At 48.7% G+C, this 19,832-nt stretch overlaps 1 protein-coding gene across 1 annotated transcript in view; it reads right to left on the bottom strand.

Moving 5' to 3' along the window:
• Positions 1-2,478: 2,478 nt before the first annotated feature.
• Positions 2,479-19,832, bottom strand: part of LOC127470375 (uncharacterized) — a 181,219-nt gene continuing 163,865 nt past the window's right edge. The window contains exons 62-70 of the mRNA XM_051785824.1: positions 8,812-9,046; positions 8,502-8,565; positions 8,052-8,100; positions 7,125-7,240; positions 6,152-6,269; positions 5,669-5,768; positions 5,169-5,341; positions 4,133-4,255; positions 2,479-2,658 (exon numbers count right to left, since the gene is read on the bottom strand). Coding sequence (XP_051641784.1) covers positions 2,491-2,658; positions 4,133-4,255; positions 5,169-5,341; positions 5,669-5,768; positions 6,152-6,269; positions 7,125-7,240; positions 8,052-8,100; positions 8,502-8,565; positions 8,812-9,046 — 1,146 coding nt within the window. The 3' untranslated portion in view covers positions 2,479-2,490. The remainder of the gene's footprint in view (positions 2,659-4,132; positions 4,256-5,168; positions 5,342-5,668; positions 5,769-6,151; positions 6,270-7,124; positions 7,241-8,051; positions 8,101-8,501; positions 8,566-8,811; positions 9,047-19,832) is intronic.

Below are 19,832 nucleotides of genomic sequence, written 5' to 3'. Positions count from 1 at the left end.
AGCAGCCCAGCAGCCCTCTGCCATGCAGGGTGGCCAGGAGAAAACATAGGACATACTCCACGTCCTGCTCCTTGTTACAGGCAAGAGACTGCCAGCATTGAGTTGTCTTTGACAATGCCTTCTGACCACAGTTATTAAATACTGATCAGGACTGACAGACAGGAGGATGTAAGCCCAGTGTCTGCCCATGTTTGCAGCTTGCCCGACTGCATGCTTGATAGGACACCAGCAAAATCCCTGGCCCATGGTTTTATGGAAGTAGCTGAGATTGGACTTACCCTTGGCCAATTATCTGCTGTAAAGTGTATTTCTTCGTAGGGTTCTCCTCACTCACAATGCCCTCTGAAAGAAACAACATGAAAGATGCTCGTGTGAAACAGAGATACCACCTTGCAGCAGATCCGAAAGGCAGCCCCACTGTGCGGGGCTGTGAGCCCTTTGTAGTCAGCTGGTAACAACAACAACAACAACAACAATAACCACAACAGCAGAGGCAGCTCCGAAGCACAGGTGGCTCCACAAAGACTGATTTTCCACAGTCTTTTGAGGGTTTACCTTGACAGGAAACTAAGCCCATGGAGAAATGCTCAGAGGAGACAGAAATCAGAAAAGAACAGGCACCAATGCAAGAGTGCGATGGATATGGATGACCTACGGGGAGAAAACGGGAGCCGTGAGGGGGGAGCGCTCGCGCGCGTCCGGCAGCGTAATAAACAACGAGCGGCTTCATAGCGCCTGTGGCTCTTGAGTTTTACTAGCGTCGCCTTTTCCCGGCATCACTGAGGCCTCAGCTGAGATGGGGTGACCCCCAGGCTGAAGCAAAAACCGCTGCGGGCTGAAGCAGCGGGGCACAAGGGCTGAGATGAGAATGGCTCTGGGCTTAGACAAAACCGGCTGCAGCTGAGGCGGGGGGGGGGGGCAGTTATGAGGCAGAAAGGGCTGTGGGCTGAGGCAAAACCGGCAGCGGATTGAGGGGAAAATTGGTGCGGGCTGAGAGGAAAACACCTGAGGGCTGAGGCAAGAACAGTTGCCGATGAGGCGGGGCGGCCCCCAGACTGAGGCAGCAGCGGCGACGGTTCTCAGCCTGGGCGATGGGGTGGGGCGGGGGGAAGAGGCCAGGCACTGAGCACAGTGGCGAGGAGTCTCCCTACAGCTCCCCGGCCCCACGCCGTCCCGCTGCCAACTTGAAGGAAGCCCCAGTTCCACCCCCCACCCCCCCCATCTTTCCGTTTTTCCTTTAATTCTTTCCTTCCCCAATTCCAAGCCATACCAAAACCCCCATCAATGGGGCTTCCCAGCTATGAATAACAACAAAAGTTAATTTAATAATGAAGTGGCTGCAAAGATCAGAGTAGATACTTGCCACCGCCCGGTGCGGAAGGAAACAGGGACGCGACACAGAACGGTCTGACAAGGCAGAAGGAAGGGGTGCAACAGCTATTTTATTAGGAGGAACGAGGACTTATGTAGGGTTCAGGTGAGGGAGGTCCGATAACCGGGGCGGAGCATGGGACGGACATCTCAGGGTGCCACAGGACTGGGGAGTAGGGAGAAGGAGGGAGGAACTTGGGAGGAGTCAGGTATCTGGGGCCAATGGGAGCTCACTCCGCACTGCGGCATTTTCTGGCCAATCAGTGTGGGATGAGCGGGAAAGCAGGGGAGAGTAAGGGAGAAAACAACTTTTGGTGGGAATAACTGGGGACAAGTTCAGACATGTCTGGGGTAGTACAAGTCAAGGGGATTGATACAGAGGTATATGTGTGGGTACATTAAACTGGCTTCAGAACTGGGTAAAAACATGCAAGTCCATAAGTTGGTGTTTTCCTCAAGCACCATTCAGGTCTCTCCAAGCTCGGAAACGCTGCCATTCTGTTTCTTGTTCCTCCACACATACGTTGGCTGTTTTCCAAGTCCTTCTTTACTCTGCCTCCTTTGCGAGTGGAGGCATATCAGTGTTGGGAAAGGAGACTTCTTCAGGTTGTGATGCTGCAGCAGTGCCTGCCATTGCAGAGCTCTTGAGGATCTGTGGCAAGAATTAGTTTCTGTGAGAAAGGTGGCTTGCAGAGATGCCCTGAGATCATAGTTCAAATGCAAACCCTTGGGAAGATGCTGTTGGCCACCAGTTGGGCTCTTAAACTGTCTCTTGCTGGCCACTTCACAAAGTGAATGGACGAGAAGAAAAGACTGGATTTACACGAGTTCCTGGGCAGTTTCCTCTTCAATTTTTATGCATTTTTGAACTGTGCAGAGGGGCAGGTATCCCCAAGGGACAGTTTCTCCTGTCTCCTGCAAGGGACCCTGACTCAATTTGGAAGTTCAAAACCCCTTTTCCAGGTGTCAGTGGCTGGGCTGTAGCACCATGTCATGGCAGGGCTACAGCCCTCACAATCTTCAGCCATGCATGGCAAACACTGTCTGCTCAGGAACTTGCAGCTCTGAATGACACCAAAGGCAGCGCTAATGTACGCTGGCACTTACTGATTTCATTCGTTAAGGCTTTGCTTTGACAACTTCTTTCTCTGCTTGCTCTTCTTTCCCCTCTTGTCCAGAAAGAGAGGGACCCAGCAGAGGTTCTGGTGCCTGTGTTGTGGATCTCCTGGCTGCATCAATCAGAGGAGCCATCTCGTCAAGACTCTTGGATTTCTTTAAAAACGGATGCTGCACCCAAAACGAAAGAAAAACCAATAGAGCCATTACTTTCCAAACACAGATTCTCACAGGCTCCAGCAGGATCCCTCTGGTTACCAGCAATACACATCAGGAGGACTGAGGGCACCATCTACACCTCCAACTTCATGTCCAGGACCTTGCTATCACAGGAAACATGGCCCATAAGGCCATTATTCAATTTCTCAAGGTGTCTGCAGCAAGGAGGTTTGCCTTGCCAGTGCTCGGGAATGCCACTTGCTGTCTCGGGCCTTTTTCCATTTCAGAAAACTCAAAGGACTCCCTTAGGTTCCTCTTCTCTAAAGACTTGGGCTATTTTAGGTGTGAAAATTGATGAGGAGCATAAGCCCCTCCTCGGGAAATTCCCGTACCTCTAAGCAAGGTCAACCCCAGGAGGATGCAGGCCTGTGTATTGTTCTGAAGAGCACTGAGGTGGAGGTTCTCAGCACCCAGACAAGAGCAGGGACACAAGGGGCAGAGCGCTGATGGACTCAGCTCTGGCTTGCAGGGAGAGCAGTGTGTGCATTCCAGCCCTGCCCCTCCCTGTGCTGGCTGCCACCTTCCTTCCCAGCAGGGACAGCCCAGTGGCACCTTCTGCAGCTCCCTCTCTCTGCCATAAAACCTGCCAGAACCCTGGAGCACTTCTGGCCTGCTTGAATGTGCCAGGCAGCAAATGGGGCTGGGACAAGGCCCGCTCAGCTGTCCCTCCTTGGGTGGCAGAACCTCAAAGAGTGGGGCAGGAGGGACAAGCTGGGCCCCCTCTGAGGCTCACAGTGAGCTCCCCACAGCCCCTTCCTTCTCCCAGGCCATTAATACTCTGACCACTTGGCTGGGACTGCTTTCTTGGGTCCCCCTCCACCAACACCATTTCAGCCTCTGGACCTGCTATTATGCTACTCCAGCTCTTTTGCCACCAGGTACAACCAAGTGTCCTCCCAAAGTACAAGCCAGGGCCACAGACAGGACCAGATGGTGGAAGACCTTTCCTTGGAGGAAAGGCCATGAGAGATGGCACTGGAGAAGAGAAGGTCCCAGGGAGAACTTATTGTGGCCTTTCAGTCCTTCAAGGGGACACATTTTTTCAAAGGGCCTGTTGCAATGGGACAAAGGGTCATGGTTTTCAAGTGGAAGAGGATAGATTCTGGTTACATCTAAGGAAGTTATTGTTTAGAATGAGGGTGCTGAAACACTGGCACAGGAAGTGGATGCCCCACCCCTGGTCAGGTGGGACAGGGCTCTGAGCAACCCGGTCTAGTTGAAGATGTCCCTGCTCGTTGCAGGGGGGTTGGACTAGATGCCACTTAAAGGTCCCTTCCAAGCCAAATTATTCTAGGATGCTACTTAGTTGTCATTTGAAAAGCACCAAGAGTGGAGATTAGTAGGAGAGGAAGCCTCCTGATGCCTCTGAGTTTAGCTGATGACAAAGCCCATCCCTGGACAGCTGTTTCACCTGCAGCCACTTTACCTTCAGCAGCTTCTTGGCCGTCCATCGACGCTTCACCTTCCGATTCAGGCAGGACTGCAGGAAGGAACGGAACACAGGCGACAGTTCTCTGGGAGTCTCCAGCTCCGGTGGCACGTCCTTAGGCTGGGACAAAGGAAACACAAGGCAGCCATTAACCATCCCTCCCTGAGGGGAAGAGCTCCAGCACAGGCCAGTCCTTGCTTTCTGAGACTTGACCTGGGGCTTCTCCAGGAGCCCTGATCAACATTTGAGCTTAAGGAAGCAGAGAATTTTCAGCATCCAGACCAGTCCTGCTAATTGCCTTCATCTCTTTTTGCTGCCTTCTGCAAGGCAAATGCAATCCAAAAGAAGTCTTCCAAGCAAAGTCAGGGACCTTTTTCAGAAGAACTGGAAGACTGACATTTTCCATAATTGTTGCCTTCCTCAGGAATTAACTGTGCAGCATTTAACTTGGTTTCAGCTGTTAGTTCATGGGGTTTTATCCCAGTATACCTTCCTGGCCTATTGCACACTCCTTTGATGTAAGAACGGGTCATTTCATTTTAGGGAATTAGCATCTACAACTGCAAACTTGAAAATACATTGGCTTACTACAAGGAGCTGTGCTAGAACCTACTTTTAGAAATGTACTGGCTAATACATACTTGTGGCAGTACTAGAAGCAGTGACCTGCCCTGAAAGGCTCAGGTAAGCAGTGGGCACTGGTCCCAGTTTGAAAAGACTTCTGGCCTGCAGATCCCCTTGAAATGCTTTTCACAGTAATTCTCCAACGGGAGAATCCTGCTGCTGAAAAACTCCTGCCATTGGGAGATCCAGCTCCAAGGGAGTTCAAAGAGCACAGGAGGAATTCAAGCATTGTGGGAGGCCAAAACGGCCCATTTCTGCACTGGCACATGTCGCTTCTCCTGTGAGCAGATGTGCTCCAGGACACTTTTAGACGTGGGCCTTGGGGGGACTAGTTCAAGCTGATGTGAGTGGGAGAAAGATATGGCTCAGGGGAGAAAGGCAGGGCTCTCTGACACTATTTGCACCTTACCCGTGTAGGACCATCCACCATTTCTAGTGCTGTGATCCCAAGGGCCCAGATGTCCACTTTGGCATCATATCTGTCTCCTCTCAACATTTCTGATGCCATATAGAAAGGAGCTGCAAAAAATGACCTCCATGTCTTTCGCCGGGGCTTCAGCCAAGCACATAAGCCAAAATCAACTGCAGAAAAAAGAAATAGTGTTAAAACCGGCTTGAATTATGAAAGCAAGCACAAGAATTCCCCACTCTCAGTCTGAGAGCACAGTGTTGAATCTAGCTGGAAGAGTGGCTGTGCTCTGTTTCCTCTGGAAGGGACATACCCAAACCAAAGGCACTCTTGACAGCCTCATCCTCTCTAGAGCTCTCTGCACATTGCAACTCTGCTCTCAGCTTACAGCAGTGGGCTGGGCACTCCCACCAGCACCACTTTTGGGGAGCTGGCAGGCACTCAAAGGCAACCCCAGACCCTGCCTCCAAGGAACGCTGTGCCTGACCAAGAACACCTACTCAATCTCACAGATCCATCGATTCCTAGAAGAATATTGTCACTTTTGATGTCTCTGTGGATCACTCGATTTGAATGAAGGAAATCCAGGGCTTTCAGGCACTGAGATTAAACAAAGAAATGAGAGAAAAAAATTAATTAGGCTGATTTTTTTCCCACAAAAAAGGAAATGGCTCTAAAAGATCAAATTTCCAGGTGACACAACAATTGCAGACATACCTCAAGTGGCAAAGTTTGGAATAATAAATAAAATAAAATGAAATTAAACTAGAAAGGAAAGTACAACAACATTATAGGAGTATAATAACAGAGTACAAGAAATGCAGTGAGACTGGCAGGCCGTTCACTTGGATGCTCTTTTCTTCTCCACATCATAACAGCAACGCAGAAACAAAGCTCTGAACAGGAAATCACTCCTGCTCTTACCACCTTTTGCAAAGAACCATCCTGTCCAAGCTGTCAGAAGCAAGGGCAGCATCCCTTACCTCCCGACTGATGGAGGCTATCATCTCTTCCTCAAGAGCTTGTTTGGAAATGACATCGCCTAAGGTGCATCCCTCCACATATTCCATCACCAGCCAGAGTTCTTCATTGAAAAGGTAGCTGAAAGAAGAAACCCACAGCATGGAGATGAATGGGCCCAGCTAAATGACCTTATGGGAAAGACTGCAGTTGAGTTTTCTTGCCAGGTCACTTGTAAATGAAGAGAGAATCTGAGCAGGCTAAATGAGAAAGGCTCATCTGTGAAAAAGGAGATGTCCTAGATGGCAAGCAAGGCAAAAATGCAGTTTAGTGACAGCAGAGAGAAATCTGGAACCAGGACATTGCCATCAGCTGCTTCATCATCTTAACTCCTCCCTTCCAGCCTGAACTCCAGGAAGCAGGCAACACAGACTTCTCCACGGGAGGAGAGTGTGCACCACTGAGGGCAGATGTTGGTCAACCCCTTGGAAAGCATTGCATAGAGTGCATTCAGAAACAGGGAAAACCATTTAAAACCTGGCACATTGTGTGGTTGTGCAAACAAGAGCCTAGTCTTCCTGGCATCCACAGCAACAGAAAGTAGAGGGAAAACCCCAAGGGCAATAATTTCTAGGTGGGTTTATCAGCACGTATCATTAAGGCACAGAAAAGATGATCAGTTTGAAAAAAAACAGACCCCAAAAGAACAGGGAGGTAGTGAACTGAAGGGCTGTGGCTTTAGGAAGACATGGCAGATGGAGGTTTTGGAAGACACGCTTCAAACTACCTATACCAGAAAAGGCCAAGGCAGACACAAGGCAAGCTCCTCCCTGAAGGAGCTAAGAGACCTGTGCCCTGCACCTCCCATCCACTGCAGGTGGAGGAGTTGAGAAATAATGAAGAGCTCCATGTTCTTCCAGTGACCAAAGTGGCTTTTTAGCCTTTGGCTTGCAGTGTGTCAATGAACCTCAATGTGATAATCCCAGAACCACTCACCTGTCTATATAGTGAATGATATTGGGGTGCCTCATTCTCTTCAGGACCGTAACTTCATTTACAACTTTTTCGCTTTGATGCTTTTGGTCTCCAAGAAAAATCTTCTTGATGGCCACCTAAAAGGAGATTAAAAGCCATAGACTTGAGAAGTCTGTTGCACGGGACCACAACGCACATGGAGCGGGTGTCTTTGGAATGATGGAGCCAGGCTGGGCCAAACTGCCTGGGATTAGACACCAGAGCTTCTTAACTGACAGGACAAGAGGCGATTCCTCCACTGGCCCTTGTGTGCCAGTTACAGGACACATGGCTATAGACATTTTGCCTTGTAAACTCTGGACAAATGGTCTCCAAACAATCAATCCATAATGGAGGAAATCCCGTCCTAAAAGGTCATGGAGGTTTCAGAAAAAAAAAAAAATACAATCCCAGAACTTTGTAACATGTTGAAGTTGGATTTTGCTACTCTAAAGAACGTTTTTTAACCCAGTTCCTATTTGCAGTTCTTTTCTGGGTTTGAAAAGGAATAACCCATTCTAGGGTATTTTATGGATGTGGCCGGGGTTATGAGCAGCTCTCAGGGCCTTTAGATCCCTTGCAGACTCCTGTGTAAGTGCACTTCCCAAGTGCAGCACTGCAGCTGGGTAAGGAGCCACCAAGTAGCTGATGCATTAGCATAGTCAGTAAATAAGTCTGAGCAAAGGTGTCCTTCTCTGAAAGATACCCCTGCCCTCCTTGCCTTCTTTTGGGGACTTAATAAGGACAAGGTCTGTCCAAACCGTGTGTTGCAGGCTGACACTTGTCTGCCCTCAGAGGAACAGTCTCTGCAGCAAAGATCTCGTGGCCACCCAGAGCTGTGGCCACAGCTCCCAGCGGAGGGGAAAGCACTCGAGAGCTGCACAATCTGCCGGGGGTGCTGGCCCTTACCTGTCCTCCTGTGGCAATGTCAACTCCTCGGAAAACTGTTCCAAAAGTCCTAGAAACAGAGCAGCAGCCAAGAAAGGAGAAGGCGTTTAGGCCCTGGGTGAGAAAGCCAGCCCAGAGAGCAGAGCTCTGCTGCCCAGAGTGTTTATAAAACACTCGGCTTCAGCAGCAGCCCAGCAGCCCAGCAGCCCTGTGCCATGCAGGGTGGCCAGGAGAAAACATAGGACATACTCAACGTCCTGCTCCTTGTTACAGGCAAGAGACTGCCAGCATTGAGTTGTCTTTGACAATGCCTTCTGACCACAGTTATTAAATACTGATCAGGACTGACAGACAGGAGGATGTAAGCCCAGTGTCTGCCCATGTTTGCAGCTTGCCCGACTGCATGCTTGATAGGACACCAGCAAAATCCCTGGCCCATGGTTTTGTGGAAGTAGCTGAGATTGGACTTACCCTTGGCCAATTATCTGCTGTAAAGTGTATTTCTTCGCAGGGTTCTCCTCACTCACAATGCCCTCTGAAAGAAACAACATGAAAGATGCTCGTGTGAAACAGAGATACCACCGTGCAGCAGATCCGAAAGGCAGCCCCACTGTGCGGTGCTGTGAGCCCTTTGTAGTCAGATGGCAACAACAATCACAAGAGCAACAGAGGCAGCTCTGAAGCACAGGTGGCTCGACAAACACTCTGTTCCTTTAGTACAGCTAAAGTTGACATGCATACCACGGACTGCTCTACCAGAAGTGAAATACATGATACGTACTGAGATCGGCGAGGTAAATACTTGTTAGTGAGGATATCAGTTGTGGCTGGTCTGAGCTTTTTCTCCCTGTGCTGGTTTCCCCAGAGCTTTTCTTCCCAGTGTTTGTTTTCTGTGTGCATTTTTTCCCAGTGCCTCTTTTGCCAGTGCTTGTGCTTGGCATTTCAGTGTCGGGCAAGCAGTCTTCTTTAGGTTGTGGTGCTGCAGCAACACCTGCCATTGCAGAGCTCTTGAGGATCTGTGGCAAGAATTAGTTTCTGTCAGAAAGGTGGCTTGCAGAGATGTCCTGAGATCATATTTCAAATACAAACCCTTGGGAAGATGCTGTTGGCCACAAGTCAGGCTCTTAAACTGTCTCTTGCTGCCCACTTCACAAAGTGAATGAACGAGAAGAAAGGACTGGATTTACACGAGTTCATGGGCAGTTTCCTCTTCAATTTTCATGCATTTTCTCAACTAGGTCGTGCAGAGGGGCAACTACCCTCTAGGGCACAGTTATTGCTGTGTGTCCTGCAAGGGACACTCTGACTCAACTTGGAAGTTCAAAACCCCTTTTCCAGGTGTCAGTGGCTGGGCTGAAGCACCATGTCATGGCAGGGCTAGAGCCCTCACAATCTTCAGCCACAAAAAGCAAGCGCTGTCTGCTCAGGAACTTGCAGCTCTGATTGACACCAAAAGCAGTGCTAATGTACTCTGGCACTTACTGATTTCACTCCTTCAGGCTTTGCTTTGACAACTTTCTTCTCTACTTGCTCTTCTTTCCCCTCTTGTCCAGAAAGAGAGGGACCCAGCAGAGGTTCTGGTGCCGCTGTTCTGGGTCTCCTGGCTGCATCAATCAGAGGAGCCATCTCGACAAGACTCTTGGATTTTTTTAAAAACCGATGCTGCACCGAAAAACCAAAGAAGAACAAAAGGAGCCATTACTTTCCAAATGCAGTTTCTCACAGGCTCCAGTGGGATTCCTCTGGTTACCAGTAATACACATCAGGAGGATGTAGGGAACTATCTAGACCTCCATCTTTCCTCTGAGGAAAGGCCAAGACAGATGGCACTGGAGAAGACAAGGTCCCAGGGAGAGCTTATTGTGGCCTTTCAGTCCTTCAAGGGGACACATTTTCTCAAAGGGCATGGTTGCAATGGGACAAAGGGTCATGGTTTTCAAGTGGAAGAGGATAGATTCTTGTTACATCTAAGGAAGTCATTGTTTAGAATGAGGGTGCTGAAACACTGGCACAGGAAGTGCATAACCCATCCCTGGTCAGGTGGGACAGGGCTCTGAGCAACCCGGGCTAGTTGAAGATGTCCCTGCTCATTGCAGGGGGGTTGGACTGGATGCCACTTATAGGACCCTTCCAAGCCAAACTATTCTGTGACGCTACTTAGTTGTCATTTGAAAAGCACCAAGACTGGAGATTAGTAGGAGAGGAAGCCTCCTGATGCCTCTGAGTTTAGTTAATGACAAAGCCCATCCCTGGACAGCTGTTTCACCTGCAGCCACTTTACCTTCAGCAGCTTCCTGGCTGTCCATCGACGCTTCGCATTCCGTTTCAGGCAGGACTGCAGGAAGGAACGGAACACAGGCGACAGGTTTCTGTGAGTTTTCAGCTGGGGTGGCACGTCCTTAGGCTTGGGACAAAGGAAACACAAGACAGCCATTAACCATCCCTCCCTGAGGGGAAGAGCTCCAGCACAGGCCAGTCCTTGCTTTCTGAGACTTGACCTGGGGCTTTTCCAGGAGCCCTGATCAACATTTGAGCTTAAGGAAGCAGAGAATTTTCAGCATTCAGACCAGTCCTATTAATTGCCTTCATCTCTTTTTGCTGCCTTCTGCAAGGCAAATGCAATCCAAAAGAAGTCTTCCAAGAAAAGTCAGGGACCTTTTTCAGAAAGACTGGAAGACTGACATTTTCCGTAATTGTTGCCTTCCTCAGGAATTAACTGTGCAGCATTTAACTTGATTTCAGCTCTTAGTCATGGGGTTTTATCCCAGTATACCTTCCTGGCCTATTGCACACTCCTTTGGTGTAAGAACGGGTCATTTCATTTTAGGGAATTAGCATCTACAACTGCAAACTTGAAAATACATTGGCTTACTACAAGGAGCTGTGCTAGAACCTACTTTTAGAAATGTACTGGCTAATACATACTTGTGGCAGTACTAGAAGCAGTGACCTGCCCTGAAAGGCTCAGGTAAGCAGTGGGCACTGGTCCCAGTTTGAAAAGACTTCTGGCCTGCAGATCCCCTTGAAATGCTTTTCACAGTAATTCTCCAACGGGAGAATCCTGCTGCTGAAAAACTCCTGCCATTGGGAGATCCAGCTCCAAGGGAGTTCAAAGAGCACAGGAGGAATTCAAGCATTGTGGGAGGCCAAAACGGCCCATTTCTGCACTGGCACATGTCGCTTCTCCTGTGAGCAGATGTGCTCCAGGACACTTTTAGACGTGGGCCTTGGGGGGACTAGTTCAAGCTGATGTGAGTGGGAGAAAGATATGGCTCAGGGGAGAAAGGCAGGGCTCTCTGACACTATTTGCACCTTACCTGCGTAGGACCATCCACCATTTCTAGTGCAATGATCCCAAGTGCCCAGATGTCCACTTTGGCACCATATATGTCTCCTCTCAACATTTCAGGGGCCATATAGAAAGCAGTCCCAACGACTGACCACCGTTTCTTCTGCCAGGGCGTAAGCCAAGCACAGAAGCCAAAATCAACTGCAGACAAAAACAAGGACTGTTAAAACCAGCTTGAATTATGAAAGCAAGCACAAGAATTCCCCACTCTCAGTCTGAGAGCACAGTGTTGAATCTAGCTGGAAGAGTGGCTGTGCTCTGTTTCCTCTGGAAGGGACATACCCAAACCAAAGGCACTCTTGACAGCCTCATCCTCTCTAGAGCTCTCTGCACATTGCAACTCTGCTCTCAGCTTACAGCAGTGGGCTGGGCACTCCCACCAGCACCACTTTTGGGGAACTGGCAGGCACTCAAAGGCAACCCCAGACCCTGCCTCCCAGGAACGGTGTGCCTGACCAAGAACACCTACTCAGTTTCACAGATCCATCCATTCCTAGAAGAATATTGTCACTTTTGATGTCTCTGTGAATCACTAGATTTGAATGAAGGAAGTCCAGGGCTTTCAGGCACTGAGATTAAACAAAGAAATGAGAGAAAAAAATTAATTAGGCTGATTTTTTTCCCAAAAAAAAGGAAATGGCTCTAAAAGATCAAATTTCCAGGTGACACATCAATTGCAGACATACCTCAAGTGGCAAAGTTTGGAATAATAAATAAAATAAAATGAAATTAAACTAGAAAGGAAAGTACAACATTATAGGAGTATAATAACAGACTACAGGAAATGCAGTGGGACTGGCAGGCCGTTCACTTGGATGCTCTTTTCTTCTCCACATCATAACAGCAACGCAGAAACAAAGCTCTGAACAGGAAATCACTCCTGCTCTTACCACCTTTTGCAAAGAACCATCCTGTCCAAGCTGTCAGAAGCAAGGGCAGCATCCCTTACCTCCCGACTGATGGAGGCTATCATCTCTTCCTCAAGAGCTTGTTTGGAAATGACATCGCCTAAGGTGCATCCCTCCACATATTCCATCACCAGCCAGAGTTCTTCATTGAAAAGGTAGCTGAAAGAAGAAACCCACAGCATGGAGATGAATGGGCCCAGCTAAATGACCTTATGGGAAAGACTGCAGTTGAGTTTTCTTGCCAGGTCACTTGTAAATGAAGAGAGAATCTGAGCAGGCTAAATGAGAAAGGCTCATCTGTGAAAAAGGAGATGTCCTAGATGGCAAGCAAGGCAAAAATGCAGTTTAGTGACAGCAGAGAGAAATCTGGAACCAGGACATTGCCATCAGCTGCTTCATCATCTTAACTCCTCCCTTCCAGCCTGAACTCCAGGAAGCAGGCAACACAGACTTCTCCACGGGAGGAGAGTGTGCACCACTGAGGGCAGATGTTGGTCAACCCCTTGGAAAGCATTGCATAGAGTGCATTCAGAAACAGGGAAAACCATTTAAAACCTGGCACATTGTGTGGTTGTGCAAACAAGAGCCTAGTCTTCCTGGCATCCACAGCAACAGAAAGTAGAGGGAAAACCCCAAGGGCAATAATTTCTAGGTGGGTTTATCAGCACGTATCATTAAGGCACAGAAAAGATGATCAGTTTGAAAAAAACCAGACCCCAAAAGAACAGGGAGGTAGTGAACTGAAGGGCTGTGGCTTTAGGAAGACATGGCAGATGGAGGTTTTGGAAGACACGCTTCAAACTACCTATACCAGAAAAGGCCAAGGCAGACACAAGGCAAGCTCCTCCCTGAAGGAGCTAAGAGACCTGTGCCCTGCACCTCCCGTCCACTGCAGGTGGAGGAGTTGAGAAATAATGAAGAGCTCCATGTTCTTCCAGTGACCAAAGTGGCTTTTTTGCCTTTGGCTTGCAGTGTGTCAATGATGTGATAATCCCAGAACCACTCACCTGTCTATATAGCGAATGATATTGGGGTGCCTCACACTCTTCAGGACTGCAACCTCAGTTACAACAAGCTCCCTTTTGTTCTTTCTGTCGAGAACAAAAATCTTCTTGATGGCCACCTAAAGAGAGATGAAAAGCCACAGACTTGAGAAGTCTGTTGCACAGGACCACAACGCACATGGAACAGGTGTCTTTGGAATGATGGAGCCAGGGTGGGCCAAACTGCCTGGGATTAGACACCAGAGCTTCTTAACTGACAGGACAAGAGGCGATTCCTCCACTCGCCCTTGTGTGCCAGTTACAGGACACATGGCTATAGACATTTTGCCTTGTAAACTCTGGACAAATGGTCTCCAAACAATCAATCCATAATGGAGGAAATCCCGTCCTAAAAGGTCATGGAAGTTTCACAAAAAAAAATACAATCCCAGAACTTTGTAACATGTTGAAGTTTGATTTTGCTACTCTAAGGAATGTTTTTAACCCAGTTCCTATTTGCAGTTCTTTTCTGGGTTTGAAAAGGAATAACCCATTCTAGGGTATTTTATGGATGTGGCCGGGGTTATGAGCAGCGCTCAGGGCCTTTAGATCCCTTGCAGACTCCTGTGTAAGTGCACTTCCCAAGTGCAGCACTGCAGCTGGGTAAGGAGCCACCAAGTAGCTGATGCATTAGCATAGTCAGTAAATAAGTCTGAGCAAAGGTGTCCTTCTCTGAAAGATACCCCTGCCCTCCTTGTGTTCTTTTGGGGACTAAATAAGGACAAGGTCTGTCCAAACCGTGTGTTGCAGGCTGACACTTGTCTGCCCTCAGAGGAACAGTCTCTGCAGCAAAGATCTCGTGGCCACCCAGAGCTGTGGCCACAGCTCCCAGCGGAGGGGAAAGCACTCGAGAGCTGCACAATCTGCCGGGGGTGCTGGCCCTTACCTGTCCTCCTGTGGCAATGTCAACTCCTCGGAAAACTGTTCCAAAAGTCCTAGAAACAGAGCAGCAGCCAAGAAAGGAGAAGGCGTTTAGGCCCTGGGTGAGAAAGCCAGCCCAGAGAGCAGAGCTCTGCTGCCCAGAGTGTTTATAAAACACTCGGCTTCAGCAGCAGCCCAGCAGCCCAGCAGCCCAGCAGCCCAGCAGCCCAGCAGCCCAGCAGCCCTGTGCCATGCAGGGTGGCCAGGAGAAAACATAGGACATACTCCATGTCCTGCTCCTTGTTACAGGCAAGAGACTGCCAGCATTGAGTTGTCTTTGACAATGCCTTCTGACCACAGTTATTAAATACTGATCAGGACTGACAGACAGGAGGATGTAAGCCCAGTGTCTGCCCATGTTTGCAGCTTGCCCGACTGCATGCTTGATAGGACACCAGCAAAATCCCTGGCCCATGGTTTTATGGAAGTAGCTGAGATTGGACTTACCCTTGGCCAATTATCTGCTGTACAGTGTATTTCTTCGTAGGGTTCTCCTCACTCACATACTGCTCTGAAAGAAACAACATGAAAGATGCTCGTGTGAAACAGAGATACCACCTTGCAGCAGATCCAAAAGGCAGCCCCACTGTGTGGGGCTGTGAGCCCTTTGTAGTCAGCTGGTAACAACAACAACAACAACAACAATAACCACAACAGCAGAGGCAGCTCCGAAGCACAGGTGGCTCCACAAAGACTGATTTTCCACAGTCTTTTGAGGGTTTACCTTGACAGGAAACCAAATCCATGGAGGAATGCTCAGAGGAGACAAAAATCAGAAAAAAACAGGCACCAATGCAAGAGTTTGTTGTCTACAAACATTAAGGAGAGCTGGTGCAACAGAGCCCTATTTTCTTGGAGAGAAACACTCTGTGTGATTCAGCAGAAGGAACAGCCACAGTGCTCTGTTGCTTCCTCTCTTCCTTTAGTAGAACTAAAGCTGACATGCATACCATGGACTTCTGTAGCAACCAGGAAATACATGATACGTACTGAGTTCAGCAAGGAAAAGTCGTGTTAGTGGGGACAGCTTTGGCGGCTGGTCCGTGATTTTCTTTGGAATGCTCTTCTTCCGAGTGTCTCCTTTCCCGGTGCTTGTGCTTGGCATTTCAGTGTTGGCAAAGGTGACTTCTTCAGGTTGTGGTGCTGCAGCAACAGCTGCCATTGCAGAGCTCTTGAGGATCTGTGGCAAGAATTAGGTTCTGTCAGAAAGGTGGCTTGCAGAGCTGCCCTGAGATCATATTTCAAATGCAAACCCTTCGGAAGACTTGGCCACAAGTCAGGCTCTTAAACTGTCTCTTGCTGCCCACTTCACAAAGTGAATGGACGAGAAGAAAAGACTGGATTTACACGAGTTCATGGGCAGTTTTCTCTTCAATTTTCATGCATTTTCTCAACTGGGCTGTTCAGAGGGGCAACTACCCTCTAGGGCACAGTTATTGCTGTGTGTCCTGCAAGGGACATTCTGACTCAACTTGGAAGTTCAAAACCCCTTTTCCAGGTGTCATTGGCTGGGCTGAAGCACCATGTCATGGCAGCACTCCAGCCCTCACACTCTTCAGCCATGCATGGCAAGCACTGGCTGCTCAGGAACTTGCAGCTCTGAATGACACCAAAGGCAGTTCTAACAAAAGCTGGCACTTACTGATTTCATTCCTTCAGGCTTAGCTTTGACGTTTTCCTTCTCTGCTTGCTCTTCCTTACTCTCTTGTCCAGAAACAGAGGGAGCCAGCAGAGGTTCTGTTGGTGGTGTTGTGAACCTCTCTGTAAGGAATCTCCTGACTGCATCGAGCAGAGGCCTCATGTTGGTGAGACTACCGGATTTTTCTAAAAATGGATGCTGCCCAAAGGAAAAAACAAAGAAAGAAAGGAGCCATTACTTTCCAAATGCAGTTTCCCACAGGCTCCAGCAGGATCCCTCTGGTTACCAGCAATACACATCAGGAGGACTGAGGGCACCATCTACACCTCCAACTTCATGTCCAGGACCTTGCTATCACAGGCAAACATGGCCCATAAGGCCATTATTCAATTTCTCAAGGTGTCTGCAGCAAGGAGGTTTGCCTTGCCAGTGCTCGGGAATGCCACTTGCTGTCTCGGGCCTTTTCCATTTCAGAAAACTCAAAGGACTCCCTTAGGTTCCTCTTCTCTAAAGACTTGGGCTATTTTAGGTGTGAAAACTGATGAGGAGCATAAGCCCCTCCTCGGGAAATTCCCGTACCTCTAAGCAAGGTCAATCCCAGGAGGATGCAGGCCTGTGTGTTGTTCTGAAGAGCACTGAGGTGGAGGTTCTCAGCACCCAGACAAGAGCAGGGACACAAGGGGCAGAGCGCTGATGGACTCAGCTCTGGCTTGCAGGGAGAGCAGTGTGTGCATTCCACCCCTGCCCCTCCCTGTGCTGGCTGCCACCTTCCTTCCCAGCAGGGACAGCCCAGTGGCACCTTCTGCAGCTCCCTCTCTCTGCCACAAAACCTGCCAGAACCCTGGAGCACTTCTGGCCTGCTTGAATGTGCCAGGCAGCAAATGGGGCTGGGACAAGGCCCGCTCAGCTGTCCCTCCTTGGGTGGCAGAAACCTCAAAGAGTGGGGCAGGAGGGACAGCTGTTTCACCTGTAGCCACTTTACCTTCAGTAGCTGCTCGGCCGTCCATCGGCGCTTCTCATTCCGTTTCAGACAAGACTGCAGGAAGGAACGGAACACAGGCGACAGGTTTCTGCGAGTTTTCAGCTGGGGTGGCTTGTGCTTAGGCTGGGACAAAAGACACAAGGCAGCCATTAACCATCCCTCCCCGAGGGGAAGAGCTCCAGCACAGGCCAGTCCTTGCTTTCTGAGACTTGACCTGGGGCTTCTCCAGGAGCCCTGATCAACATTTGAGCTTAAGGAAGCAGAGAATTTTCAGCATCCAGACCAGTCCTGCTAATTGCCTTCATCTCTTTTTGCTGCCTTCTGCAAGGCAAATGCAATCCAAAAGAAGTCTTCCAAGAAAAGTCAGGGACCTTTTTCAGAAAGACTGGAAGACTGACATTTTCCATAATTGTTGCCTTCCTCAGGAATTAACTGTGCAGCATTTAACTTGATTTCAGCTCTTAGTCATGGGGTTTTATCCCAGTATACCTTCCTGGCCTATTGCACACTCCTTTGGTGTAAGAACGGGTCATTTCATTTTAGGGAATTAGCATCTACAACTGCAAACTTGAAAATACATTGGCTTACTACAAGGAGCTGTGCTAGAACCTACTTTTAGAAATGTACTGGCTAATACATACTTGTGGCAGTACTAGAAGCAGTGACCTGCCCTGAAAGGCTCAGGTAAGCAGTGGGCACTGGTCCCAGTTTGAAAAGACTTCTGGCCTGCAGATCCCCTTGAAATGCTTTTCACAGTAATTCTCCAACGGGAGAATCCTGCTGCTGAAAAATTCCTGCCATTGGGAGATCCAGCTCCAAGGGAGTTCAAAGAGCACAGGAGGAATTCAAGCATTGTGGGAGGCCAAAACGGCCCATTTCTGCACTGGCACATGTCGCTTCTCCTGTGAGCAGATGTGCTCCAGGACACTTTTAGACGTGGGCCTTGGTGGGACTAGTTCAAGCTGATGTGAGTGGGAGAAAGATATGGCTCAGGGGAGAAAGGCAGGGCTCTCTGACAGTATTTGCACCTTACCCGTGTAGGACCATCCACCATTTCTAGTGCTGTGATCCCAAGGGCCCAGATGTCCACTCTGGCATCATATTTGTCTCCTGCCAACATTTCTGGTGCCATATAGAACGGAGTCCCAATGAAAGACCTCCGTTTCGTCTCCCAGGGCTTCAGCCAAGCACATAAGCCAAAATCAACTGCAGACAAAAACAAGGACTGTTAAAACCAGCTTGAATTATGAAAGCAAGCACAAAGATTCCCCACTCTCAGTCTGAGAGCACAGTGTTGAATCTAGCTGGAAGAGTGGCTGTGCTCTGTTTCCTCTGGAAGGGACATACCCAAACCAAAGGCACTCTTGACAGCCTCATCCTCTCTAGAGCTCTCTGCACATTGCAACTCTGCTCTCAGCTTACAGCAGTGGGCTGGGCACTCCCACCAGCACCACTTTTGGGGAACTGGCAGGCACTCAAAGGCAACCCCAGACCCTGCCTCCCAGGAACGGTGTGCCTGACCAAGAACACCTACTCAATTTCACAGATCCATCGATTCCTAGAAGAATATTGTCACTTTTGATGTCTCTGTGAATCACTCGATTTGAATGAAGGAAGTCCAGGGCTTTCAGGCACTGAGATTAAACACAGAAATGAGAGAAAAAAATTAATTAGGCTGATTTTTTCCAACAATAAAGGAAATGGCTCTAAAAGATCAAATTTCCAGGTGACACAACAATTGCAGACATACCTCAAGTGGCAAAGTTTGGAATAATAAATAAAATAAAATGAAATTAAACTAGAAAGGAAAGTACAACAACATTATAGGAGTATAATAACAGAGTACAAGAAATGCAGTGAGACTGGCAGGCCGTTCACTTGGATGCTCTTTTCTTCTCCACATCATAACAGCAATGCAGAAACAAAGATCTGAACAGGAAATCACACCTGCTCTTACCACCTTTTGCAAAGAACCATCCTGTCCAAGCTGTCAGAAGCAAGGGCAGCATCCCTTACCTCCCGACTGATGGAGGCTATCATCTCTTCCTCAAGAGCTTGAATGGAAACCACAGCACCTAAGGGGAATCCCTCCACATATTCCATCACCAGCCAGAGTTCTTCATTGAAAAGGTAGCTGAAAGAAGAAACCCACAGCATGGAGATGAATGGGCCCAGCTAAATGACCTTATGGGAAAGACTGCAGTTGAGTTTTCTTGCCAGGTCACTTGTAAATGAAGAGAGAATCTGAGCAGGCTAAATGAGAAAGGCTCATCTGTGAAAAAGGAGATGTCCTAGATGGCAAGCAAGGCAAAAATGTAGTTTAGTGACAGCAGAGAGAAATCTGGAACCAGGACATTGCCATCAGCTGCTTCATCATCTTAACTCATCCCTTCCAGCCTGAACTCCAGGAAGCAGGCAACACAGACTTCTCCACGGGAGGAGAGTGTGCACCACTGAGGGCAGATGTTGGTCAACCCCTTGGAAAGCATTGCATAAAGTGCATTCAGAAACAGGGAAAACCATTTAAAACCTGGCACATTGTGTGGTTGTGCAAACAAGAGCCTAGTCTTCCTGGCATCCACAGCAACAGAAAGTAGAGGGAAAACCCCAAGGGCAATAATTTCTAGGAGGGTTTATCAGCACATATCATTAAGGCACAGAAAAGATGGTCAGTTTGAAAAAACCAGACCCCAAAAGAACAGGGAGTAGTGAACTGAAGGGCTGTGGCTTTAGGAAGACATGGCAGATGGAGGTTTTGGAAGACACGCTTCAAACTACCTATACCAGAAAAGGCCAAGGCAGACACAAGGCACATGTGAACCTCGATGTGATAATCCCAGAACCACTCACCTGTCTATATAGCGAATGATATTGGGATGCCTCATGCTACTCAAGAGTGAAACCTCAGTTAAAATTATCTCTCTTGCGTACTTTCTCTTGGAAAGACACATCATCTTGAT

Source organism: Manacus candei, unplaced genomic scaffold (genome assembly GCF_025592945.1).
Source record: "Manacus candei isolate 608988 ecotype Guabito, Panama unplaced genomic scaffold, ASM2559294v1 h1tg000003l, whole genome shotgun sequence".
NCBI classification, from domain to species: domain Eukaryota; kingdom Metazoa; phylum Chordata; class Aves; order Passeriformes; family Pipridae; genus Manacus; species Manacus candei.
The sequence above is the reverse complement of the archived record's forward strand: the minus strand, read 5'-3'. Positions and strand labels throughout refer to the sequence as shown.